This window comes from Asterias rubens, chromosome 11 (assembly GCF_902459465.1).
Source record: "Asterias rubens chromosome 11, eAstRub1.3, whole genome shotgun sequence".
In the NCBI taxonomy this organism is placed as follows: domain Eukaryota; kingdom Metazoa; phylum Echinodermata; class Asteroidea; order Forcipulatida; family Asteriidae; genus Asterias; species Asterias rubens.
The window spans coordinates 9,359,125-9,386,660 of record NC_047072.1 but is presented as its reverse complement, the minus strand read 5'-3'; the positions used below and the strand labels follow the sequence as shown (position 1 = coordinate 9,386,660).

Sequence of the window (27,536 nt, the reverse complement as noted above, 5' to 3'; positions counted from 1 at the left end):
TAACAAACCCGGTGAAACTTTGAGCTCAATTGGTCGTCGAAGTTGCGAGATAATATAAAAAGAAAAAAACACCCTTGTCACACGAAGTTGGGTGCGTTTGATGGTTGATTTCGACACCTCAAAATTCTAAATCTGAGGTCCCGAAATCAAGTTCGTGGAAAATTACTTCTTTCTCGAAAACTATGTCACTTCAGAGGGAGCCGTTTCTCAGAATGTTTTATACTATCAACCTCTCCCCATTACTCGTCAACAAGTAAGTTTTTATGCTTAGTAATTATTTTGAGCAATTACCGATAGTGTCCACTGCCTTTAAGTTAGCCTGGTATTTTATTCTTTATATTTTGTTTGTTTGTATGTTTGTTTGTTGGTCTGTCTGTATAAAGCTGTTTTCTACAGGCATCGGTTTACTCTAACAGCCTCACGTCTCGCTCCTCTCTTGTACATAGTTAATTCCTAGTTGTTTTTTGTATTGTTTGCTTTAAAGGCAGTGGACACTATTGGTAATTACTCAAAATAATTATTAGCATAAAACCTTTCTTGGTGACGAGTAATGGGGAGAGGTTGATGGTATAAAACATTGTGAGAAACGGCTCCCTCTGAAGTGCCATAGTTTTCGAGAAAGAAGTTATTTTCCATTAATTTGATTTCGAGACCTCAGATTTAGAACTTGAGGTCTCGAAATCAACCATCTAAAAGCACACAACTTCGTGTGACAAGGGTTTTTTCTTCTTTCATTATTATCTCGCAACTTCGATGACCAATTGAGCTCAAATTTTCACAGGTTCTTTATTTGATGCATATGTTGAGATACACCAAGTGAGAAGACTAGTCTTTGACAATTACCAATAGTGTCCACTGCCTTTAACTTCACATTAATCTTGTATACTTATATGCGCTTTTGCTTTTGTTACCTTTCCTTGTACTGTACTGATCAAATCTCATATTGTACTATTTTCGAACAAGAGTTTGGTTGTACCATACTAAATGTTTGTATGTCCATATGGTAGGGAACACAAGCATCTCACTTAACCTTATACCTAAATGTTGTCTTTAAATTGCTGCTTATTGAAACAAGTTGTAGTACCTAATATATCATACCTCATACTATTGCTTTTGTAATTTCGCAATAAATGTGCGTTATTGTATTACACTGTATTGTGACAACATTGAAATAATTATTACTGAAAAAATAAACGTCTTATTGAATTGAATTGAATTGAATTGGAAAGAACCCTGCATTGGTCGCCCATCGCTGAGGTCAAACGTTGGTGCGAACCACTTTTGAATCAACCGAACGGTTAACGAGGCAAATGCCTGCCTATCATTGGCTGAGATGCCTGCCTATCATTGGCTGAGATTCTCAGCCAATGATAGGCAGGCATTTGCCTCGTTAACCGTTCGGTTGATATAATCCTATAGATACATTATGCAATAAAACGCACTTGTGAAATTTTAATGTCAAAAGGTGGAAGCGTTTTTCAGATATTGAAAAAAATCCGGAGCGGTTACGTCCACGCAGGAAGAATAATCTGCAATAGGAGACTTTGGAACGCTAGGTGGCAGCAGACTTACCAGGTAAATTTCCATTGTTTACATAGTTCTGAGCATGCGTACAGGACCGAGAACAATGGATTTTACCTGGTAAGTCTGCTGCCACCAAGAGTCCCAAAAGTCTCCAATTGGAATACACAATCTGAGAGAAAGTTTCCGAGAGTGATGTTTTGCAGGATAAAAACTGACATCTTTTTCCATAACCACATACTTCGAAGTTAAGACTCTCAGAATGCTTTTCATTATCAAAAGCTGCTGTACTTCTCATGAAGGAAGTTTTTGATTGCCTTTGCCAAATGTCTACCTTCCCGCTAAATCAACACAAAACAAGCTCAAATCTTATTTACATACTCTCGTGTTGTCGACCGTGCGGCTCTCCTGCCAGAAATCGCACACAATAAATGCAACAAGATACGTAGACATTTTGGGCGTTGTCATGAAGTGGGTGGCAACCAGTCCGTCCTTGGTAGGCACTCTCTTCTCTTCTGGCATGTTCGAGAGGGCGGTATAACCCTGCTCGTGGACGATGGTGATGGTGTAGTTGGCTTTAAAAGATGGTTCATCGAAGCAGGGGAACACAAGCCGGGCCCCGTTGGGTGACAAGAAGGACGCCACGACGTACCTGGAAGGGGAAATAAAGGGAGATTCTGAAAGAGGTCTTCACCGACGTGATAGAAGTTTATGGTAATAATGTCAAAGACCAGTATCCTCACTTGGTGATGATGCATACAATACAAAATCCGTAAAAATTTGGCTCAGGTTATAAGAAAGTTATGAAAGAAATAAACACCCTTGTTGAATGTACCTTGAAAAGGAAACCAAAAAGGCAAATTGTGAAACATGTGTCCACCGACGTGATAGACGTTTTGGTGTATCTCAACATTATGTATACATTTAATCATCTGTGCAAATTTTTCCTCAATATCAACGGCACATCCAGTGCATTTCTAAGTAAGTTTTTATTGACAGTAAATTTTCGGAAGAATTTCCGGAGGTGTACCCTCCCTTTAAAACTGATTAAAAGTTTCATATAAAATCCTTTAGGAAAATGGAGGTGCCCCTTTGCAAAATGAAAACGGCCTTTCCATCTCAAAAACAAGATTCCAAGCCTGTGTCGGAAAGTTCCGATGGATTCCTGACCCGGACTAATCCCTCTTCCGAGTCATTCAGAGCCCAGAATCCGGATCGCACTGACCAAGAAGTGGGACAAGCCCCATGGAAACCGGGGTCTAGTCTTATCTCGAGTTAGGACGATTTACTCTTCCTAACTTAGGACTACCCTTAAAGGAACACGTTGCCTTGGATCGTTCGAGTTGGTCTTTGAAAAGCGTTTTGTGACCGTTTGTTATAAAATGCATATGGTTAGAAAGATGATTTAAAAGTAGAATACAATGATCTACACAAATATGCCTCGAAATTGCGTGGTTTTCTTTTTACCTCGTCCAATAACACGGTCGGCCATGAGTTCGCGACGTAAAACGAAAACCGTGCAATTTTTGAGTGATACTTGTGTGGATCATTATATTCTACTTTTAAAACATCTTTCTAACCGTATACATTTCATAACAAACGGTTTCAAACGCTTTTTATAGACCAACTCGTCCGATCCAAGGCAACGTGTTCCTTTAAGTTTTAGGACTAGGACTAGTCCTTAGTTATAGGACTACAGTCCTACTTTGTGAAATCGACCCCAGCCGGGTCCTGGTAAATTCTGAAAAGGGAGTATTTTAGGGCACGAAGGTGCACAAAACCCAAAATGGATCCATTTTCTCCAAGTAATGTGTGTACAATGAATGAATAATATCACACAGTTCCAGGGGTCGATTTCACAAAGAGTTAGGACTAGTTTTATCTCGAGTTAGGACGAGTTACTCGTCCTAACTTAGGACTTAGGACTACCCATACATTTTGTATATCTCCTAGGACTAGTCCTAAGTTAGGACTAGTCCTAACACTTTGTGAAATCGACCCCAGGAACATTAGCGTTGGAATGTGCCGACACCAATTTAATAAATCGGACGGACATACTCGAGACGCAAAGGTGTCAAAAATTAATCACCGCATACCGAGAAACGCACGTGTTTGCATTTCCTTCTCAGCGAGTGCCAATAATGAGGGAAAATCGCATAGAAACAGCTGACGGGGGAACAATATTTTGTAGAAGTTTACAGCTGTGTTTACAATATTGAATCCTTTGAAGTAATATTCGGCCTGGGTGTGACACTTGCCTTGTTGGGTAACTGTGGCAAATACCCTAAAGGCTGCCTACGTGGCCAAATTATGTTTTTGGAAGTGACGTCAGTTGGGTAAATATTTATCCGGATAATATTTTGTTGTTGTAATATCAGATAACGAAGATTCATAATCACTCTAAATTTTTTTTTTTTAATTCCAGTTCCTAAAGCCCCAGACCCGTTGCTGGGTCAGACTGACCCGCAAACTGGTTAAGAGGTGAGAATTTAAATTGGATTCCGCATCAGTTTGACCAATTTTGACACGAATTCAGGTGTGATGTTATTGACCAGTGAGTCAGGACTGCCGCCGAAATTTATTATGGTTCACAATTGAACCATTATGACATCAAAGGAGTTAAACTTGACTAAAGTTCTGTTCTCGCGTGAGAGGTCCCTTAGCTTATCGCGATAACTACACTTTTTACTAGCAATCAATCCGTATTATAGCAGTGTGCGCTCGCTGTCAAAATGTGGTCCCGAGAACGGGGGAACAGGTTGGGGATACCGGAAAATCACAAAACAAGTTTTTTTTGTGGCGATGGCACGGGATTGGGACTTCAGTCAAGCCTTCAAAGGAGTGACCTAAACAGGAGAAGTGGACTGCATGCAATCTGCTGTACAGACAAATTTCCATATCCTTTACAAAGTGAGCAGGGCTTGACCAATCATGAATTATTTTCAGACTTTTTGGTGTCATATGAAAATAAATTGAGTCAATAAGCTATCCATACATATAAACCTTTCCCCCCAGAATCATATATATTTTTTATTCGGTAGCCATTTCAAAAGTGTATTTTTTTTTAAGACACGATGTAGTGTATCTCTAATGTGATCGTTCCCTTTTAAAAAGCAGCTCGACTGTGGCGTTGTTAGCTTATTTAATACCGATCACGTGCCGTTCAAAATCAAGTGCCATTCAAGATCGATAAAGCGAGTTCCAAGTATTTAGACTACGACGGTTTACACGTGTTTGTACATTTAGCTGCCATAATAATCTAGGTCAAGTTCTTTATGACTTCAATCCCTACAACCCCGTTTATCCCTAGTCCGTATAGCATTGACCTATCTTGCAACCGTTTTTTTTATTTAAATCTTTCTATTTTAATATTTTGCAACGTTTCTGGGACGCAGTGATTGCAGTTCGATTGATTGATATTGAAAGTGACAAGTGGTTTCTGGCAAGAAAACACAACAATTTGCGTCCATAAAGTGGTGCGAGCTGGCATGCACAAGATATAGAAGTGAGTTATTTGATTTGCTGATTGGCCAGTCCTGGCCCTCTATAGGGGAATGTTTTTTTTTATTTTTATGACAGCCATTTTATCTAGCTCCCTGAACCAAGTTACGATTACGACTAGCTCGATTCTACTCATACTGTTCAGGAACCTGGCTGTTTCTAATTTTAAGTTTTTTTTTTTAGATCGATATGGAATTCTGATACATGAAGTCAGTGTTTAGCATGTCAGTGCTTAATTAAATTCCGACTAAGTCGTGCAGACAATCAGGGGCGTCAATCCGTCTTGAAGTGTGGGGGGGGGGGGGATATAACATTTACGGCGTGGGGTCCGGGGCCCGCTGTAGGGCCCCGGAATTTTTTTTAGCCCGTAGATGCTCTCTGGTGCAGTATAGTGAATCTGAGGGGTGATGTTCCCCCCTCTCAGAAGTTGGAATGTAATGCCTATTTCAAGCTATGATGCACCTATTCTTGCTATCATGGTAAATGTACCTAACTCAATTATAGCTTCGTTATATCAATATTGTTTCTGCATTCTAATGCTCAGACGGCGTTTCATCCCTATAATCACCAGACCTAAGACACAAGTCTTATGGGGCAAATCTGTCAGAATGGAACAGAACATCTGTAAAATGTGAGCAGCAGTATAGAACCTTTTTGGTTGACAGCATCTTCAAGTGCGGACCTATGAACCAAGTTTTAGGGGGTAAACCTTTCGAAGAGTGAGCTCACGAGTGCGAAACCTTTATGGCATGGGTCCGGGCCCGCTTAAGGGCCCGGGAAAATTTTGCATTCTAGATGCTCTGTGGTGCCAATAAGAGGCATACAGAACGGAACAGAACATCTGTAAAACTGTGAGCAGCAGTAGAACCTTTTGGGTTGACAGCATCTTCAAGTACGGATCTATGAACCAAGTTTTAGGGGAAAATACTGTCAAAGAGTGAACACGCGAGTGTAGAACCTTTACGGCATGGGTCCGGGCCCGCTTAAGGGCCCTGGAAAAGTGTGCATTCTAGATGCTCTGTCGTGCAATCTAAAAGCCCAATAAGAGGCATACAGAACGGAACAGAACATCTGTAAAAATGTGAGCAGTAGTAGAACCTTTTGGGTTGACAACATCTTCAAGTGCGGATCTATGAACCAAGTTTTAGGGGAAAATACTGTCAAAGAGTGAGCACGCGAGTGTAGAACCTTTACGGCATGGGTCCGGGCCCGCCGAAGGGTCCGGGCCCGCTGAAGGGCCCGGGAAAATTTTGCATTCTAGATGGCTCTGTGGTGCTATCTTAGGCCAATAATGGGCATACAGAACGGAACAGAACATCTGTAAAATGTGAGCAGCAGTAGAACCTTTTGGTTTGACAGCATCTTCAAGTGCGGATCTATGAACCAAGTTTTAGGGGAAAATACTGTCAAATAGTGAGCACGTGAGTGTGATACCTTTACGGCATGGGTCCGGGCCCGCTGAAGGGCCCGGGAAAAATTTGTATTTTTAGATGCTCTGTGGTGCAATCTTTAGGCCATTTAGCGGCCAAATGGCAAACAAAACAGAACAATGGGCTGTGTGAATATTTGTGTTCCAGTGCTCCACAGTTTCACAGTGCAAAACACGATTTTCATAATAAAGGTGGTCAAACGACACGGGGAACATTGATACTGTGTCCCCCACCCTTCGAAAATGGGGTGGGGTTGGGGGATGTACACGTCCCTTCCACTCTTTCAAGGGGGAGGTGCAAATCTGTCAAAGATGGAGGATGCGTGTGAGAAGCCTTTGCGGCTCGGAGTCGGGCCCGATTAAGGGCCCGGGGAAATTTTGCATTTTAGATGCTCTGTGATGCAATCTAGGGCCAATTTAGAGGGGATATTGTGTCATCCTTTGCCCACAGGATTAATGCCCATATAGGGACACAGGGTTTCGTCTTACACAGTGCAAAACTTGGGTTTCATGATAAAGGTGGTCAAAAAGGTGGGGGGACATTTGATATTGTGTCCCCCACCCTCCAAAAGGTGGGGGGGACATGTCCCCCTGCCCCCCCCCCCTGATTGACGCCCATGCAGACAATACCCACCCTTAAAATTGGGTATTCCCTCGAAATTTAGATCAATTAAGTTCAACACTAAAGGCTAAGGGGAAATTACTTTTACATAAAAAAACACCCACACCACCCAAACCAATGATTTACAAATAAATATTGCACATAAATTTTGTTACACTCATAATAATATTGGGTATGGACGCTATTCTGAGGCTCGATAAATCTGTTCATGTTTTCTGAAAGTGAAGACAGTGATGAATGACATGTTTAAGCTGTGATTCACATTCGTCACAAAATGACAACAAAACAATCTTTTTAGCTACAAAACTATCCACTTATCCACTCCATGCATTTCCTCGTTATTAAAGTTCATATTTGTTTCCAGGGGACCACAGGGAATAAATCAGAGTTATTTAGCCGATTGCATCCCTCCTTTTTGATGTCTCTGACTGGCGGCAAATGGCCCAATAATTGGCGGATCACGGGTCTTCCCAAGTGGTCTGTGGCCAAATCTACCGTGAAAAAATCAATGTTCCTATTCGTTGTATACTACCGAAGCGAAGCGCACCACGGCCCTGGAACCCACTCTAAGAGGCGGGACACGCAGGCAAAGTGCAGACACAGCGTTAAAGGGTTAGGGTTTAAGAACCCGGTCCAATTTTATAAAGCTGCTAAGCAGGAATTATTGCTTAAATAGCAATGCCTGAAGCAGAAAATAACAGGATATCAGTTACAAATTATGTTTAATGACATGTTAGTTTATCTGGTAAAATTTTTCTGCTAAGTAAAATGTTGTGATGTTAGCTATCCCTTACGTGCTTAAGCAGCTAAAAGATATTGGGTCATGGTGAGTTCATTCATTATGTCATCTAAATGTCATGAAACATCTTAAAGGTTATGTTGTAAAAACATCACCGACTGAGTTTTATTGCTGTATTCAATTTATAGTTTGTATGCCAAACGGGGAAGTAGTACGTTTGGTGTCACTTTTAAAATTAAAGGCAACACAAACTTACTTCATCAGAAGTACAGCAATTTTCTAGAGTATAAAGCTTTATGGAAATCATTTAACTTCAAAGAAACGTGGTTATGGAAACAAAATAATGTAAGTGTTTATCCCTCAAAATTTGAAACTTAGAAACGTTATTGTCTAATTCGTTTCTAAGAATGTGTATTCTAATGACAGATTATTCTTGAACTCCTGTTTTTTGGAGATTTCTATAAAAACAAAATGCGTCTACCTGCTAAAATTAAATTTTCTAAATTTTCACGGGTTGGTTCTACATTCATATAGGATTAAAACAATCGAATGGTTTCAAAAACCAAAGGTACTTTTAAAGGCAGTGGACACTATTGATAATATTGTCAAAGACTAGCCTTCACAGTTGGTATACCTCAACATATGCATAAAATAAAAAACCTGTGAAAATTTGAGCTCAATCGGTCATCGAACTTGCGAGATAATAATGAAAGAAAAATAACCCTTGTCACACGTAGTTGTGTGCGTTTAGATGGTTGAATTCGAGACCTCAATTTCTAAATCTGAGGTCTCGAACATATTCGTGGAAATTACCTCTTTCTCGAAAACTATGGCACTTCAGAGGGAGGCGTTTCTCACAATATGTTTATACCATCAACCTCTCCCCACTAATTGTCACCAAGAATGGTTCTATGCCAATAACTATTTTGAGTAATTAACAATAGTGTCCACTGCCTTTAAAGCAAAAAGGGCCCTGTAAAAGCCAAAATTATAAATGGTCGTCATACAGTGTTCTCAGTCGTACAAATTTGTTCACGTCTGTGTGTCAGGTATTAACGAAATTATGAGATCTAGACATTTTACGATTAACATAAAATAACATAATTATGTTTACTCTTAGTGATTGTGACATATTATTCCAGCTAAGGGGTCAGCAGTTTATAAAATATAAATTTTCCAAACAGCATTCTGATCATTTTTTTATTTTCCGTAACTTGATTTAGGAAACCTTGACCGTGAATTTGTCATTCTTCCAGTTGGTAACTGCATTCCCTGGACATTTAAGTCCTTTTTATGACTGCCATATCTGTTTTGTATACCAGTAAAACTGGCTCGAGTCATGCCTAGTATCATCTCGGTAGGGGGTGGTCGCAGAAAACAGCTAACTATTCGGAAACTATTTATGGAAACAAAAAAATGTCCTTCCGTTTCAGGACCCTTTGGAATCTGCATTCTTTTTTTATTTGATTTTGTCCCCCACCCGACTCTGCGTAGTTATAAAACGCCCAGTACTGCACGGGGAATAGTTCAACATAGAACGTGTTCAATTATACAATGTTGAAAGCCCCCCCCCCCCCCCATCAAATCAACCCGGCCTTGATAAGTTACATAGTACCCAACTTTCACCTTATTCTATAGTAGATTTACGCAGATAGAAGGGCGTAGGCATTTTATACCCTTCCACTCTGTTACGACTGAGTTTGTTAACATCTATTTGTCGATTACAAAACTTTCTGTATGACTTTATTATTATGTTCCGTTTAAAAAGTTGGTGTGTGGCCGATGGTCTTCATATTATACTATATGAATTTGGAATTGACCCGGATCGGGTCACAGAGGGCCTGACCTATTTCCGGGTCAGGCTGACCCGAAGGGATTTTTTTCTTGTTTTTCCTTTCCTTTTTTAGACATGCTTAAAGGATTATGACAATCATTTCGCTTCGAAGTAAATTGATTATGGAAAAATATATCAGTTTGTCTGAAAAAATAAACAGAACTCGATAATTTCACAAAGTGGAATCGACAGTTATTCCCTCAAATCCTGGATTCTGTTTGAACTTCCTGATTGACCTTGTTTGTTCATTTTTTTTTCTTCAAAAAAGTAGATTACGAAAAGGTTGATTCTGTTATCCAGGTCAGTGTAAGTGCCTGAAGCCTATTTGAGATTTCCAAACACACCAAAATAATCATACAGTGTAGTATACGTAAACAAACCTATTACCGTTCATTACAAACCAGTTGTTAATGTTTTGGGGTGTTTTTCAAATAAACGACCGTAGAGGACAGAACTTTCCTTCTCGTTTTGAAAAACACTTTTTTCTTTTCTTTCTGGGACACTGGCCTAAAGGTGGTGTTTGAACTCGCTTTTGTCATTGCGGGCAGTCGTTACGAAACAGTGGAATGTGTGTGCATAAGGAAAGTAGACCAGATTACCCAACTAACGTCAGAAATTACTACGCTGTAAAAAGTACAGGTCAGGATCAGAAGATGAAAGAGGAACCAGCACGAACTGGTGACGTCAATATGATTTCAAAACTTATTTTGTATCAAGACTTTTGGTATTAAACACCGTGTGTATGACCTTTTCCCCATTGTGTGCGTAAAGCATCATTAACTTGGTACTTTCCCCGAAGTTCGTATTCACAAACGTAGCTAATGGGTTTGATATCAACTTACAAGCGATAGAATAGTTTTGTATCGGGGATAAAGAATATGTTTTTACACGTAAAACGATCTGTATTAAAGGCAGTGGACACTATTGGTAATTACTCAAAATCATTATTAGCATAAAACCTTTCTAGGTGACGAGTAATGGGGAGAGGTTGATGGTATAAAACATTGTGAGAAACGGCTCCCTCTGACGTGCCATAGTTTTCGAGAAAGAAGTAATTTTCCACGAATTTGATTTCGAGACCTCAAATTTAGAACTTGAGGTCTCGAAATCAACCATCTAAACGCACACAACTTCGTGTGACAATGGTTATTTTTCTTTCATCATTATCTCGCAACTTCGATGACCGATTGAGCTCAAATTTTCACATGTTATTATTTGATGCATAATGTTGAGATACACCAACTGTGACTGCTGGTCTTTGACAAGTACCAATAGTGTCCACTGCCTTTAAGCACTGTACCCAGTACTTCCTGAGTTATGTATAAGGGTAACAACAAATTAAACAACTTAGGTTTGCATGGTGGAACTCATAAAAACTAACAATGTAGACTGACATAGGAAAATCTTAAACGATTTCTCAACATGAGGGTTAAATAATTTGCATAAAATAATTTCACCAAGCTATACGAAAGCCCATGTCAACAACATACATCTAAACCTTCTATAATACTTCTTAAAAACAAATCCTGACGACAGATTGTGTACACTGTTTGTGTGTTTGGATTCCCCCCAGTGGAACGTGAGAATATTTTGACATGAATAGAAGAGAGTGTTCATATGAAAAGCAAAACCCCAATAGTGTTGAAATTCCTCTCTATATCAGTTCATCCCAGTGAAAACATCCCACAGCAGAGCTTATTGTAGCTGTGAGGGTATCTATGCATTCCAGTCACCTGTAATAACACTGTTAGACTTCCAGGCTGAATCATAAGTTAATCTCGGCTTCGGGATAAACTAATATTAGTCTATTCAACGCGTTGATGGAAAAGGCACTTGTCAATGAGGTTGATGGCGTCACGGAACTGTAAAAGGCAAAGAGGTTAAGAATGTGTTTCTAGTGTTATTGATTTCTCCTTTGGTTAAATTATTTAGAGTTAATAGTCTATCAAACCACAAGGGGGAAACAACTTCCCACAAAGTGACCTTGATCGCGCTAGAAGGAAACTGACAACGGCTGAATGTGATCAGAAACTCATAAATGAAAGCTCCATATCTAGATTATTAAAAATTTCTGGTAATTACAGTAAGGCTATCTCACAGGTGAACTTGATCACCGTGGCTTGCCTACGCGCGGTAACAATCATGTAAAACCTGTAACCAAATGCTTGCTTTTGCGAACCAGAGACATCGTAACCCCTGCTGTTATGGTACGTGTTCTGGGTTCGTGCACTGCAAATCTAAGTACACGGGACCTACGGCTTAGTGTCTCATCCGAAGTACGAAGCATAAGTATAGTATCTCGCTAAAGACAAGTGCCACGACCGGGAGTCGAACCCACACTCTGCTGATCAAAGCACCGGAGATTGAGTCCGGTGTTCTAAGATGCTCGGCCACGACAAGCCTCCCACATCTAAATTAAACATAAATTCTTCATACTTCCTCGTAATTATGCCTACGAGTTTTAAAGTGCGTTCGTTTCATTACCAGAACGATTTAAAATAAGAGAGGAACATGTGCCAATATTATACGCTGGAACGCCAGGTAGCGGCTAAAATACAGTGTAAATGTCCAATGCTTTAAAAAGTATATTGAGCATGCCCACAATTCTGAGAACAATGGAAATACCTAGTAAGTCTGCCACCTAGCGTCCTGAAAATCCCCCATTGACCCGAATCACGGGTCTGAGGGGTTCTGACCCAATTCTGGTTCAAGCTGACCCGGAAACTGTTTCAGTTTCTGCGTGAGCTTGACCCATTTCGCAAAGCTATCAGCTACACATACTATAACTGATTAAAAGAATAAAAATAACCTAGAGAAAGCCAAAAACATGGAATAACTTGCCAAGAAACAAAACCATTACCTCCCCTTAAGGCTTTAAATGTTCTCCCTGCAACTCAAGTAGAGGCGGGGGGGGGGGGTAGGTCAAGTCTTTTAATTGTGATTTATTCCCTTGATGAACCGCCTCCTGACTCAGGCACCATCGACCCATCGCAACCGTCAGAGAGCCATCGGTGACAAGGTAACTTTAAAGAGCCAGAGAACTGACCGATTACTACAATGCAAGGAGATTATCGTAGAACACGTGCATTAAGTCATGGATCGTTGGCGAGTGTAATCGATTTGGGGGGTTTTCTTCGTTTTTATTGAGACACATTTCGTTTTAAAGGTTAGGCACATGACATTTTGTTAAGGTTGATATAGGCTTTTTTATGGACCTACTGAGCCAAAACGCAAGAATGAACAGTTTGTTTTACAAGGCACATGGGATTTTGTTAAGGTTGATATAGGCTTTCTCTGTCCATTTCCTCTAATCAGAAAAAATGGCAGAACGGACACCCTTTAAAAATTCCCTAGACTGGTCCCCTGTCGTATGCATTGGTTTATGTATACACATGTACGTCTGGTTTAACCGCGAGTCTCATAACCATATGAAATGATGATCACGAGTTTTGTTGTGCTCAACAGTATAACTCTGGCGTAATTCACGAACATCGAAGAGTGACGTCAGATTTCCAGACTAAAAAAACTCCCTGGTCAGAATATGAGATCTTTGAACGCTAGGTGGCAGCAGATTTTAAAACCAGGTATCTTCCATCGTTACGTAGTTCTGAGTATGTGCAAATTACTGAGAATAATGGATTTACTATAGGTAAGTCTGTTGCAACCTATAGCGTCCCAAAAGTTCTCCATTGACCCGATCTGGGGGTTCCAATGGCTGACCCGGAAACTGGTTGTAAAAAACAAATGGGTTTTCAGCTCGGTTAATAGAGTGTACTGCCGTGCTTTCTTTAAATGAGTCAATACAAGGTACAGCAATGGAAATGCTTGTACATTACTGTTCATGCTATATGCATGAATCACGAAAATGCAAACCGTACGAAACATTACAAATAGGCCGTGTAAGAAAATGAAAGACCAAAAATCCCATCGGCATAGAATTGTGTTTTAAGATGCACGAGTGTTTTTTAACAAGTCAGTTTATACATTTTTTTTCCAATTACCAAATGCATACACCACCTTTAAGCTAATCGCAAAAGGCAACATTCCAAATATTTAGCCATTATTTTTCAAGCGAAAAGAAAAAGCCGTCCATTTGCCTTTAACGTACACTTTTTTTTGCAATGCAAAGATAATTTAATATTGCCACAGTGGCCTAAAGAGAGAGAGAGATGCGGAGAAAAAATCGAAGTTTGAAGGCAACTCAAGATACATTTATCGCTTGAAAGGATCTGAAAGCTCTTTGCTTTAATTCCAGGCTCTTTGTGTTTTGTTTTGGGTGGATTTGATGCTGTCTCTAACAACAACTTGTATTTTCACAGAAAGAGTTTGATTATGATCAGACACCGTTATCCAAACAAACCGTATTACTATGTTACGATACGGAGTCAGTCTGCAGCAGGTTCAGCATTTTTTTCTTTCTGATTTTGTAGAAGGATAAATAAAGTTCTATTAAAAATATAGGGTTGTTGCGATACACTGAACCAAACAGTGCATTGTATGGGGTGTAACTCTGCATCAAGACATGGGGCGACAGCGGCAGGAACAGTTGTGTGTTCCTTTCCACAACATAACAACTGCAGCCAACAAACATATCTATCATAAGGCTTGCTACAAGTGTTTCTAGCGTTGGAATTACCTTGGGACCACCTCCAAACAGAATCAATTGTCCTCTAATTAAAAGTGCCTTCCAATGAGGCGAGCATTTTCCGGTAAGTGCCTCAGCTGAGGGCCTAAAACAGTTCTGCAAGTGGGAGAAGAGTAGCTTCAAAAAATATAAACAATCAACCAACTTCGTCACACAAAATATTGAGTTAAACAAGCAATCACAAATATTGCCTAACACCAAACCGACAATCAGTTGAGCTGCGACCCTGACCTTCCCCGTCATCTCTTGTCGATGAGCCAGCCTTGAAACCAACCAACGATCAATCAATCAATCATCTAACGGAAATATCAAATTCAATTAAATACAATTGTCTAGCCCTTGCATCGCACAAATGACATTTGGTTTCCCTTTTCGCAAACTTCGTCTACGTGACTTTTTAAAGGTCTATTTTACTTAATGGCTTTGCGGTCATACATCTAATTTGTAATTTCTTCTAATGGACTTCGTGTACATTCAGACCATTTCAGACGCAACTCAACCTGTATGTAATGGAGACGTCTTTTTAATTTTGAAATAAATAAACCAGTTACCAAATCAACGAGCAATGAAAACAGATATTCAAACCACCCATCACCTACCACCAACCGACGCATTCATAAGTCAAGCAACCAGCCAAACAACCCACCAACCAACAACCCATCACCTAGTCTTGGAACAAGACGTTTCTCGTTTTCCCTTCACGCACAACGCGGCCAATTCACTATTGATGAGTTGGCCTCGCTGCGCGGGAAAAGAAGACGAGAAACGTCTTGCACCAGGACTACCAATTACCAAGCCTTTTGTCAAGGCCATTTTGGCTCAGGAGCCACTCGCGTGGTGGTCTCCCGTTTCATTCTCTATGGATTGCGGCTCTCCGAGCTACGAATGCCTTGACAAAAGGCTACCAATCACCTACCACTACCGATCATTCAACCATAGACAGTCACACAACCAATAAACCACATATTCGTCAAACCGATGAAAATATCAATCAACCAGACATGAATTATAACCATGCCAGTCACACACTACACAACACTACGCCCACCAATTCTACCCAACAGTCACCAAACAACCAACTAACTCCACCCATCACACAAACAACCCAACAACCAAACATATCAATCAAACCCATCAAACCATACAAGCCATAAACGAGATAAACTAACTATTAACCACCACAAAACGCCAACCAAGTCACCAAAAACCAACCTAACAATCAGTCAACCAATTTTACCCAACCAACCCACGCATATCATTGTAGTTTGATTGGTGGAACATGCGTCACGTGTCATCTTTTTTATATTTACATAATGCTGCGACGTTCCAACTTTTAATACTGGAGTGCGATATGGATAATTATTGGACGCTTTGACGCGTCGTTACCCAAATAATCGAGGAGAGGTCATGTCACAGCATACAAGGTTGGTGTATCGACGGAGTCGTGTGTAGTCTCCCCCCTTTTTTTGGGGGGGGGGAGGGATTCCAGAGAGTGGTGTGAAAGGGTTTACTTGGCTATTTCGTGTTCATTGTGACAACAAATTAAATGTGAGTTATACAAAAGAAATACTGAATGCATTTCGTTCGTGAATTAACGCAGAATCACTCGGTGAAGCTTTTTCATTAAACGAGGCGAACAGTTTTGATCGTGACTTAATTCTGCGACATCGCACTCGTGCATCCATATGTATATAACATCTCAAGATTTCTAGTTAAGAGAGTTCCATATAAGACGGCAACAAAAAGATAGACATGTGTGCTGTATGCCAAAAGGTAAATGGCTCTTTCGGGACACTGTATTGTCTATTCGGACCAAAATAGGCTAACCAAGTGAACAAGCATTCCCTCTAGATTTGTACACATATAAGATGACAAGTGACATAGAAACCATAGCTGCAAGAAAATATTCCAATCATAAAACACCATGGGAGAAGAAAGGATTGAGATATTTTTTGAAAAAACATCTCTGTGGATTCATGAAATAAGACTTGATCCTATTTTACCTCGAGGAGCTATGGGGGAAAACACTGAGCGTTAAGTTGAGGACAATTGCATTTGCAAATAATCTTCGGACTTAAGGTTTTATGATAATGCTAATTTTTATGGATGAACAAATATTTATGTTGATTGCATTGATGTCTGAATAAAAAAAACGTTTTTGGATTTGTTGAAATAACCTTTTAGGTTTTCCATTAAAGGATTTGGGCACTTTATGTAGAACACAAAACTGTACACAGTTTTCACCGACTTACATTAAACTTACACGAGTTTAAAGAAAATGATGATAGAAAGCTTCCCTTAAAAATTGACTTGCTGAGGTGCTGTAGTTTTTATTTGAAATGTGTAGAACAAGTCACAGAAAGTGTTCGTCTCAGTGAAATGAACATTATTTTAGCATGCAGAAACGTAATAACCAATTATGGTAAAATACTATAACTGGTAAATACGTTTTACATGCAAAAACTGAGACAAAAATATCTTTTAAGCTTTTTACTTTCATTATCTTCAAACTGTGTAAGAATGTAAATCCGTGGACATTGTGTTTTGTTTTACAAAAAGAACCCAGACACCTTAATGTGAGTCAGGCTAACTCGGAAACTAGTTTAAAAAAAATACTTTAGCTCTAAGTATCAGTTTAACCCATTTCTGGGTTAGCACCGATTCCGGGTCATACTGACCCATCAGGCCCCACGAGAACAAGATTAGGGTCAATTCTGACCCATAAGTTATTACAGTGAGCATTTATTTGTTTTAAAGTACATGCACGGTTCAGGATGACAGTTTCAGCGAAACTATTACTGCTCATTTCGTTATGTGTTTTACAACCCCTTTAACCGGTTAGCATTAAAATAATGCATGGAACGGAAAACACTTCGCCCATCCTTGATATCACAGTTCCGAAAGATCTTGAAGGAAACTAGCAGCGGATGTTAGATTTCAGCGGGGCTCTTACACGTGGATGATAGATTGTGAGGTTTACAAACTCATGTAAAATTGGCCCATTTAGAAAACCACTCGGTTACCATTAAGCGTCAATTAGGGTCACATTTGTCACGGGCAAACGTCCAAAAACAACCCATCAGATAAGTTGGAGTCTTGGTGGTTGTTGGGCAGGTTTTAACTGCAGTTTTATTTGTATGAGCATCTACAGAATTCAGAAGTACAACAACATTTTTCTTTTCCCCCTGTACCTATCGAAATTTCCGATGATTGAATTACCGCACTGATTTGGTTAAAAGTAAATAGATTAGTTTGAAGTTGAAGATGCTATGTCAGATTTTTGGCCCCAAACATTAAAAAAAAATTTGAGTGAATGGTATTTCAAAGAGTATCACCCGCCCTAACGAAACAAAGTTTAACTTTTACTTTTAACGGTCAGGAACCATGACAAAAAAATTAAAACGTTTCTTATAAAACACATGAGAATTGGTCACGTGATATAATTATTGTCGGGATCCCGACAAAAACTAATTTTGAGCACTTCATTTCACTGCTACTAATAATTGGCGGACTTTTCGAGCAATGGCTCAAATGAAAGCTCGTAACTTTCTCGACCCCCATCAAAATACCTATTGGATTTTAAATCACAATTTTGGGGTCAAATCGGCCAAAAATCTAACATACCATCTTTAAGTGTTTGAGTGTTTTGTAGGCCCGTAAATTATTCAGTTATTCCGAAAATTGTCAATTCTGAAGTTTCATAAAAAAATTATGTGCGTAATGCATACAGCAAAATGGACTAACCAATCCCACTGTTTCGGTTTTGACACACTGTTTGGGTGATTTAAACAAGATATGATGTGCACTGAATGGATAAGGTTAACTGGGTTTTTATTGTAAAAACAAAACAAAAAAATTCCCGGCAAATTTTAGTAAACCAAAATAATTAAATTTCATTAACGCGAGTTCAAACTCACACATTTCCCCCTAATCTACTCAAACTATAAAGGGCTTCTTTTTAGCTGTTAAAGACTCTGGACACTATCGGTAATTGTCAAAGACCAGTCTTCCCACTTGATGTATTTAAAAGTATGCATAAAGTAACAAACCTGTGAAAAATTGAGCTCAATGGGTCGTTGAAATTGCGAGAGAATAATGGAAGAAAAAACGCCCTTGTTACACAAGTTGTGTGATTTCAGAGGCTTGATTTCGAGACCTCAAAATCAAACTCTGAGGTCTCGAACTCAAATTCAAATATTTTAGTGGAAAATTACTTCTTTCTCGAAAACTACGTTACTTCAGTTTTTCGTTTTTCTCAATTAAATTGGTTTCAGTCATTCTATTTCAATTACAGGCTTTTAAGATACCTTGACCCTTCTTATACTACCTATTTACACTCGATAAAATTGAATGGTTGACCAGCTAAATACTTGTATGGATTTCAACGAGTCTTGCAGCCTGATGAATTTTAATCATCTGATTTGACCAGTGAAAGCTAAAATGATGAAGTTGGATTACTAATTTGCTGAATGCTGCTTCAACGGAGCACTCATTTTCAAACGTAATTGGATAAGCCGGTTGTTAAAATGAATAGATTTTTGTTGAAATTGATCGAAAAAAACAGGGAACAAAAATAAAAATTCCTGAAGTCTATACTATAACCAGCACATTTTGAATTATTTGTTAAAAGTTGCATTATTTGATATCTCATATAATTATGTTTTTAGTTTACTTTAATGACATGGTTCACCCATTCCAAGTATTCACGATGATCTTCTCACGCAGCCATGTCACCTTCAAAATAAAACAAATCCCTCAAAAAAAAATAGCGCATACAATTTAGTACAAGTTTTGTCCATGTATTTTACTGGTCGACAAATGCATGTTGTCCTGTGATAAAAGACAAAAATTTCAATTCCCTCTCTTAGTCTCTACTCCTCCTACATGAACGTCGCAGGAGGAATTACCTTCTTGTCAGCCAAGAAAAGGGCATCTCAACTTCTTCTGACAAAACAAAAAGGAGACAAAAAAAGAGGAGAGATGTTGGGACACCGATACTTTATATTCAGGAGACAAAAGCCGGGCAGGGACGAATAGTGGCGCTAAAAGCCAGCGGTGTATACACGAACAATGGCCAGCAGGAACTCTGACACTGGCTCAGAGTATTGCATTTCACGTTCGGGTATCGCAATGGCGGAAGTTGATGCGAGTCCAAGCATCACTTTCTCATTTACTGGAAACATGACGTTCACTCAAATTGACGAAGTTATTTTTCTCCACCCCCCCCCCCCTTGCGAGCGCAGCCATTTTTATCTGTAGTATACAATTCCCATCCTCTAAAAAATTCCTGATTTGTTTTTCTTCAGGATTCCCTTTTTAAAATCGATTTAGAAAAGAAGAAAAAATTCCCCATTGAAAAAGCACTACGACAGTGGAAATTTTGATGTACAGAAAACAAAATCTAGTGGAACAACACACGGCGTCTCAGCACCGAGGTTCGAGCCTGAAAGATTACCTCATTACCATGTCAATAGGGGGTCCGGGTTCCCAAGGTGTATGTGTGTGTGGGATTTTTTATTTTATTTTTTAGTGTTAAGGATTGGTTGCCGGGGGCAACAGCGGGAATGGAGAAATCCCGACGGGTGCGTGCAAATAGGTTCCGTGTTTCAAACCATGAACTGTGTGTGGGTAAGAGTTCTTAGTCCGTGCTTTTGGTGAAAATTAAGAATTTTTGCTGTCAGTTTCATAATTTCAACTGGATGACTGGCTAATGAAAAGACAGTTGGTGTTTTTAGTTCTGTTTGTTTAGGTGAAAATTTAGAACCACCAGCAGACTACTGTGGGTGATTATTTATATCGGTTATATTCACTTCTAGTTTGATTAAAGGCAGTGGACACTATTGGTAATTACTCAAAATAATTGTTAGCACAAAACCTTTCTTGGTAATGAGTAATGGGGAGAGGTTGGTAGTATAAAACATTGTGAGATACGGCTCCCTCTGAAGTGGAGTAGTTTTCGAGAAAGAAGTAATTCTCCACGAACTTGATTTCGAGACCTGAAATTCTAAATCTGTGGTCTCGAAATCAAGCATCTGAAAACACACAACTCCGTGTCACAAGGGTGTTTTTTTCTTTCATTATTATCTCGCAACTTCGACGACCAATTGAGCTCAAATTTCCACAGGTTTGTTATTTTTTGCATTTGTTGAAATACAGCAAGTGAGAAGACTGGTCTTTGACAATTACCAATAGTGTTCAGTGTCTTTAAGCACGTGAAACTTAAAAAGAGGTATCACAATGTAACTTGAGGATTGTCGTACAAACAAACATAGTGTAGTTATTTATTTATTTATAATGGCGGGGGGGACGATAAAAAGTATTCACAAGCAAGAGAGGTTTATGATGTATTTGTTTTTAACGTGTATAGAGTTGGTACCCGTGGCCGTTTTTGCAAATCCAAAAACAATGCTGATTGAAACAAACTTATACAAAAAGGTCAAATATTGCTAATTGATAAAGACTATTTTCTTTAAAAAAATACAAAAAAACGTTAATCAGTCTTATACTTACGAGTTACTGCAAGTCTCCTATTGACTCCTTTGTGAGGGAGCTACACTCAAATGACGTCATAGGTACATTTTCTAAGACAATAATGCTGCATCATCCCTCATTACTTGAATTCACCCCTTAAATCGTGCTCAATGTCGTTGAACCTGGTCTAGTCACAGACCTCGAATAGATCGGGTATACTCCAACAACAAAAACGGGCATTCGCTAGTAAAATGCTATTACAGTATAGTCTGGTTTCCCAATACTACAAAATGGACTCTGTGCGACCCTTTCAGTCCGTGGCAAGATGTTCACCAATTCTCGTTTGATTAACCATTGCCCTCCGGCAGAGGGTGGTGAATCCAACTCATTATTAATCAAGTCCTAAAATGACGTCCTAAAGTGACGCCCAAAACCCCCTATGAGAAGTCACACGTAAAACGTGCCAGACTGCAACCTGTCAACAGAAACAACTCAATTGCAACGTAACATTTACCATTTTCACAATATTTGGTAGCCGAGATTACCATTTTATACAATAGAAATAGTAGAAAGGCAGATAGTAGATAGTAGATAGCATCTACAATAATTATTTCACTTCAAGTAAAATAAAAGTTCTGCGATACATTTCATTTGAGAACTTATTTTCTTCCGATTGATTTATCTCTTCCGCTGCATTAATCGAAGACATTGAATTGCCGGAGGGGACAGCGCTCGTCCAGCTTAAATTACGTTTTTATGAGATGGCCTCAGGCGGATTTAGAATAGCTACAATATTATACGATGGTTGTTTCATAATATGGGATGGAGCCAATAACGCATTTATTGTCAAACTAAAGTATTTTTGTTTGAATTAAACCTGAATTTTCTTTTGACAATGAGTTGACAAAAGTATCCTTTTCCACTTGAAACTTGTCAGTTTCCTTGAGATCTTAAACCCCGATCAAAGATTGAGGTTTCTCACTTCCACTCTGCACTCTATAATTTAAAAACCGAACTCCCCATCACCAAAAATAAAAAAGAACATTCCTTTATCAACACCACATACCCGCATCTGAAATTGAATTGTCCACACAACGAACCCCCACTAGAGACCGTTGGAGTCTCACGCAATTCGCAAATCAGATCCACGTTCCATCTCAAACTAACCTTGGAGCATATTTATTTGGTCATCCAAGTATTCTTCCACTTTCTTCTGAGTCTCAAGAGTTCCCCAGGTATTCTCTTATGCACTTAATCCCCCGGAATCTCTTTCATACCCCTTCTGTCTTCTCTCCTTAGGGGTTTTTCTCCCAATCCTCATCCATTTCCAGTGCCAGACGATACTTCAGTTAACAAGCAAGCGCCAAACAGGCTATCCGTGCTCATCTTCTTCCTCTTTTTCGTTTCATAGTGTGATAAGTGGTCTACAACATTTTTATGTTTCGATTCATAGTGTGGAAAGTGGTTTATATGGCAGTGTACGGGAAGTATAGTGTTTATACCTCAACAGCCCTTATCCAGTATTTAAATTACACCTTCTCACAACTTTTTGATACTTTCAAAAGTCTCATTCGACCCTTGAATATGGGTTTAAGTGAACGTTTTTCCAAAGGAAAACGCTCAAGTTTATCTCGTGTTTACTATAAGACCTACAGCAAAAGGGAAATAAACAAACCTGAAAAACATACGCGTGGCATCATCCTTAAGGAGTTGCCTGAAATTCTGCTCTGAAAAAAATGGGAAATCTCAACTTTTTTGAGAAAGTTGTAAACAAGTTGCTGGGACAACATTCTTTAGCTGTATTTGACTTGACTTTACGAGAGAGGTATATTCTACATACAGAGTTGTTTCACACTCTGTGGACATTCGTTTGTACTTGTGTTGTGTGCACTTAAAAAATACCTTCTAATTGAAAGCATGGGTAAGCAATGTGTGGACCTGAGAATAAAAGAGGTCCACATAAGGCAAGAGTTTTTAAACACTATGTGGACTTACACACGTCAACACAAGGTGATCAACGCTGAAAACAAAGGATTTTCATTGGGTTTATAGAACAAAGCATATTTATACACAGAGTGACTGAAGACACATTATACCCGGGGTATTCGCGAAAGGTCCACAGTTATCTCGCTTATTGTGTACGTACACAATAACTTATCATGTACGTACTCGATAACTTATCGTGTTAAATCCAAACTTATTATCGTGTACGTACATGATAAGTTATCGTGTATGTACATGATAAGTTTGGATTTATCGTGTACGTACACAATAAGTTATCGTGTACGTACACAATAACTGAGATAAAAATTATTCATTTTGCGGCCATACCCTTCCGTACAAAACCAATGGGAGCGAAAAAGTCATTTTGAAAGGTGTGTGGCCCCACGCATAGTTACTTTAGAAGTATCCCACAAGATCGATCATGTGCTTAAAATTCAATCAATCATACAGGACTCATTCAGCACTTATTTTCCACAGCCATTCATTTATAATAGAATTTAACAATGGATAAGGGCATTTGGTGTAGATCTTGCAGGCTTTTCCAGGAATGTTATTTTTACAATTTGAAAGCACAGTGTATAGCTATTTGTTGGGAGGGGGGGGGGCACATGTTCGTGTGATAAAAATCTACCGGTTTCATACCCACAACAGACACACAATGAACACAACTTTATATATATTGCTTAACGTAGATTTAGCCGATAGCTGAGCCTTTCATCATCATGGAAAAGTGCAAGGGTGTCACGGGCGTGACTGATGACAGTCTATTTGGGGTATAATATTATTGAAGCCATTCTTTAGTATAATACTGACATTTTCTTTGGTGTTAATGGAGGGAGGCAAGTTTGCCAACTGACATTGTTCCATGGTGTCAGTTTAAAACGAAAACGTTTAAGAGCAAACGACCATGCTCGAAGCACACGACTTTTGGGGGTTATAACAAACATGTCGGCAGGTACAGAGTGTTACAAGAGAATCATCAAGAATTTTCCGTTTTTATGTCCAGAGTTCCGGGTAACTTTGTGTAGAACTAAGAAGTTGTTTGAGGTTTGAAAGTAACCCATTAGTGTGACCGTTTGCTATGTGCAACTTTCATTTGAACACAAAAATCCGCACCGTAAAATCGACTAGCATATGACTAAATTTACTGCTAGCAATTAATGCCACAAACTTGGAAAACTTTATTTTAAGTATTCAAAGCATGAAACTGCGATAAACAATGCCCCATAATGAGGCTTGCTGTACAAGAAACATCCTATGGCATCCAGGGTCAGATTTGACCCGATTTCCGGTTTAGCTGACCCGGAAAGTGGTTGTAAACTTTGGGATGTAAACTCAGATTGTGCGTCATTTGACCCATTTTGGTTAATTTTGACACAGACTGGGTCAGCTTGACACAGACAGGGTCAGCCTGACCCCACAGTACCCGAGTCTGGGTCACTTCTGACCCGGTAGTTTTGAATTGTGGGTGTCTTGTGACCTTGCTGCACACCAGTGATCAGAATGACAATATTAGGCTAGTTACACAAATCAATCTCAGCAAATCAAATTTAAAAAAAATAAAAAAAATCGAAAACAAGACTGAGAAATCGAACTCCACGACTGCAGGATATCATTTTGCGGACAGGAAAACGTTTCTATAAAATGAAAACAGAACTGAAAGCACTTCCATGGTCAGGTACTTTATTTATTCCATGTAGAAACAACAAACCTACACTAGAGACACGGGTTGAGATTGTTGACATTCTGAGATGGCATGCAGGAGCTTGAAACCAATGGAGTCCGCCCAAGACGGCACTTAACATCAGAGACACGAATATTAACTATTCAGTGATTTCAAAGGCATTTTAATGGAATCAATTATAAGCAAAAACGGGCGTAAGTCACCACTCGGATTCGTAGGGGTTTCCAAGAAGTCGAATTTGACATAATGGCAAAGCGGATGCTATAGAAGTCCCCGTAAAAACAACAGAGGCTTCCGTTACTTTCGAAACTACTCAAAGGGTAGAATAAAATGTAGATCAAAGGGATAGGAATTGCAATTTCAGGGGTCAAGTTAGGTTCATTGTGGGTATAACGTGTAACAAATAAACCATCAGCATAGAGACAATATTGTGTGTTTAAACATCCTTTGCTGCATTGACAAATTACAAATGTCCAAGATAAATTCTGGATTTTTCCGCAGGCATTTGAAACGACATAACAATACACAATTCGAAATCAAACAGTTGCGTATTGGCAACAAAAAATGGCGTACGAGTTAAGTAAAAAAAAAAACATTGCCAGTTTTCTTGAAAATGTGAACATTACCAAGCGCGAATGTCAAGATACCACTCAACACATGTAATGCGCTGAGTAAAGTCAATGTTTACTGTGGAAGAGAAAGACTGCGCTGTGATCTGTATGTGTGTTGTGACTCTTAGTCTCTTTTAAACTTGGTGAAGGATTTGTGAACGAAAATTGCTATTTTCAACTTCAGTTTCAATTATCCCCGATGGGAAAGTCATTTCGGCCTTTCATACATCAAATTTGCCATAAACCTTGTTGGTTTTCGGAGCTGTAAAGTTTTGGCATTTTCTCTTGGTTAACTTTCGAAAGTTCGGTTTTTGAAGAGCTATAACTTACACAGCAAAAGTAGTTGCAGTGAATATCGAATTTGGGTCAGGGTTTTAACATTGGTTTAGTAATTTAGGTTTGACAATCATATAAAATAGCAATGCACTTTCCTACTCACTTTGTTTTTCCATGGTTAGCCTCATATTTGCTGACATAAAGCCCCATAAGCTTGTCGCTGAACTTAGCATGGTACCTGATTTTGAGCGAGTAAATATGACCTTTCTTCAGAGGGCCGTTGAGTTGAAGTTTCATGAACGCGTACGGGGTAAAGAATTCGGGTTCTCCGGTCAGCAGCCCGGGTGCCTCGCCTGCTCCTCGTCCGTCCCCTTGCCCAACTTCGGTGAGCTCGATCGAATTAGCTATGTCCAGCTCGGTGCTGTGGAGCAAAATGAAACGAGTGGGGCTGTAACACTGGAACCTTATCACGACCGCCCCCGCAAAAGAGTTACTGGAAATGTCAGGACGTAACTCCAGCTCGTAGTGCAGGGGCTTCAGGGTTATCGGGAGGCGGAAACTGCGAGGGTGTGGGTTGCCCACGGAGCCGTTGCTAGCCGGGGTGGTGATGGGGCCGAATTCGGGCTCTTGGGTGCCCCGATTCGCAACATCCTTATCGCCAGCGGAGTTACCGTCCAGTTCCGATGTCAGGTTTGAGCATTGGGTGCTCTGTCTCGCTAACAGAGTAACGAGAAGACATGCAGTTAAGATTAAGACAAGGCACACTGCTATGACTGCGATGGCGACAGCTAAGCGGTTACACGGCGTTGACTTAGCGGTGTACATCCTCACCCCCGCCATGTGGATCTCACCATCTTGGTCGTGATGGTTTTCACCACCTTTTGATGGTCCTACGATAAAGTTGACAAATCTGTCTTTCTGGGGCGGCATTGCGATGTAATGTTGAGGTACAAATGAGAGGATCTATGGCTGTTCAACCTCTTTGCATGAGGTACATTGATAAGTATCAATATCTGTGTAGATTACATCTGATGGTATCTCCGAGTCGCTCTTCGAGACAGCTTCAGAGAGCTGAGGTGGTGCGAGTACATCTATCCCCAACGCAATGCACAATGACTTGAAGAACGGTCCATCATGCGCGCACTGATGCCTGTAAGTCAATTGGAAATAAACTCAGAATAAAGACAGACCTAGGTACAAATCCACAGTCCGAGTCAAAGTCAAACTGATTCAAAACAATTGGGTTTTAGGTCATTGACTCCATTCGGCTCTCACGCACAAACTTCCATTTCAAGCTATCAAAACATCATCAAAGGATGCGTGGGGATCCCTGCAACTCTCTGAAGTAAAACGAAAAATCACAAACTCGGTGAGAAAAGCAAATTTACAACTGTGGGATGCAGCATGCTGCACATCAGGTATTGTGTGAGGAGATTAGTCCACGTGCCGTTGCGCGAAGGTGGGAGAGACAATGTCAATGCACTGTACAAGCTGTCAGATGAAGTCATGTGTATCGTGCAAGGAGAGAGCTATACATGCAGCGCAGAGTGATTAACGGGTAGTCACCGCTTCGAGGTTTCAACACGGCAAATTGTACCACGTGGAGATATCATATAGCGATGACATAGCATTGAGGACGATTGCCTCGTTCAGCATTCGGATGCAACCGAGTGAGTGGGGAGATTGAGATTGCTTGTAAATGAAAATCTTGCCAGCTCTTGCAAGGGTGAAGAATCATGTGAACCTAGTGGGCACTAGGTAAATGGCCTCTCTGCAATCACTCCATGGGAAAACGGCAATATTTTGATAGCAAGGGGGACTGTAAGCTCCTTGAATCCAAACCCTTAATCAAAAGCTGCAAGACCGAAGATGAAATGCTGAACAGCAGCCTCAAGACCGAGCTACTCCTCCTGAGTAAAAAAAAAACTAACAGCCCGTTGAGAAGGTTACCCCAAACGCCACGCCTCTCGACACCCACCTGCCTAGGCAGAGAACACACACACGCGCACAGGTCCAATGCCAAACTCAGTGGGTCAAAACCGGAGATACCATCTCCTCGATGTCCTCAAAGAAATCTTCAACTTGTGGTGATTGGTGATTATGTATCAAAGGTCAAAGATCACAGGCTATGACGGGTCACTGTCCAATGAGAGTGAAGTAACAGTGATTCAACTTGTGGCGATTATGTATCTAAAGGTC

At 39.9% G+C, this 27,536-nt stretch overlaps 1 protein-coding gene across 1 annotated transcript in view; it reads right to left on the bottom strand.

Moving 5' to 3' along the window:
* Positions 1–27,536, bottom strand: part of LOC117296888 (aminopeptidase N-like) — a 44,716-nt gene extending 17,180 nt beyond the window's left edge. Inside the window, exons 1-2 of the mRNA XM_033779992.1 lie at positions 25,501–27,536; positions 1,903–2,173 (exon numbers count right to left, since the gene is read on the bottom strand). Coding sequence (XP_033635883.1) covers positions 1,903–2,173; positions 25,501–26,267 — 1,038 coding nt within the window. The 5' untranslated portion in view covers positions 26,268–27,536. The remainder of the gene's footprint in view (positions 1–1,902; positions 2,174–25,500) is intronic.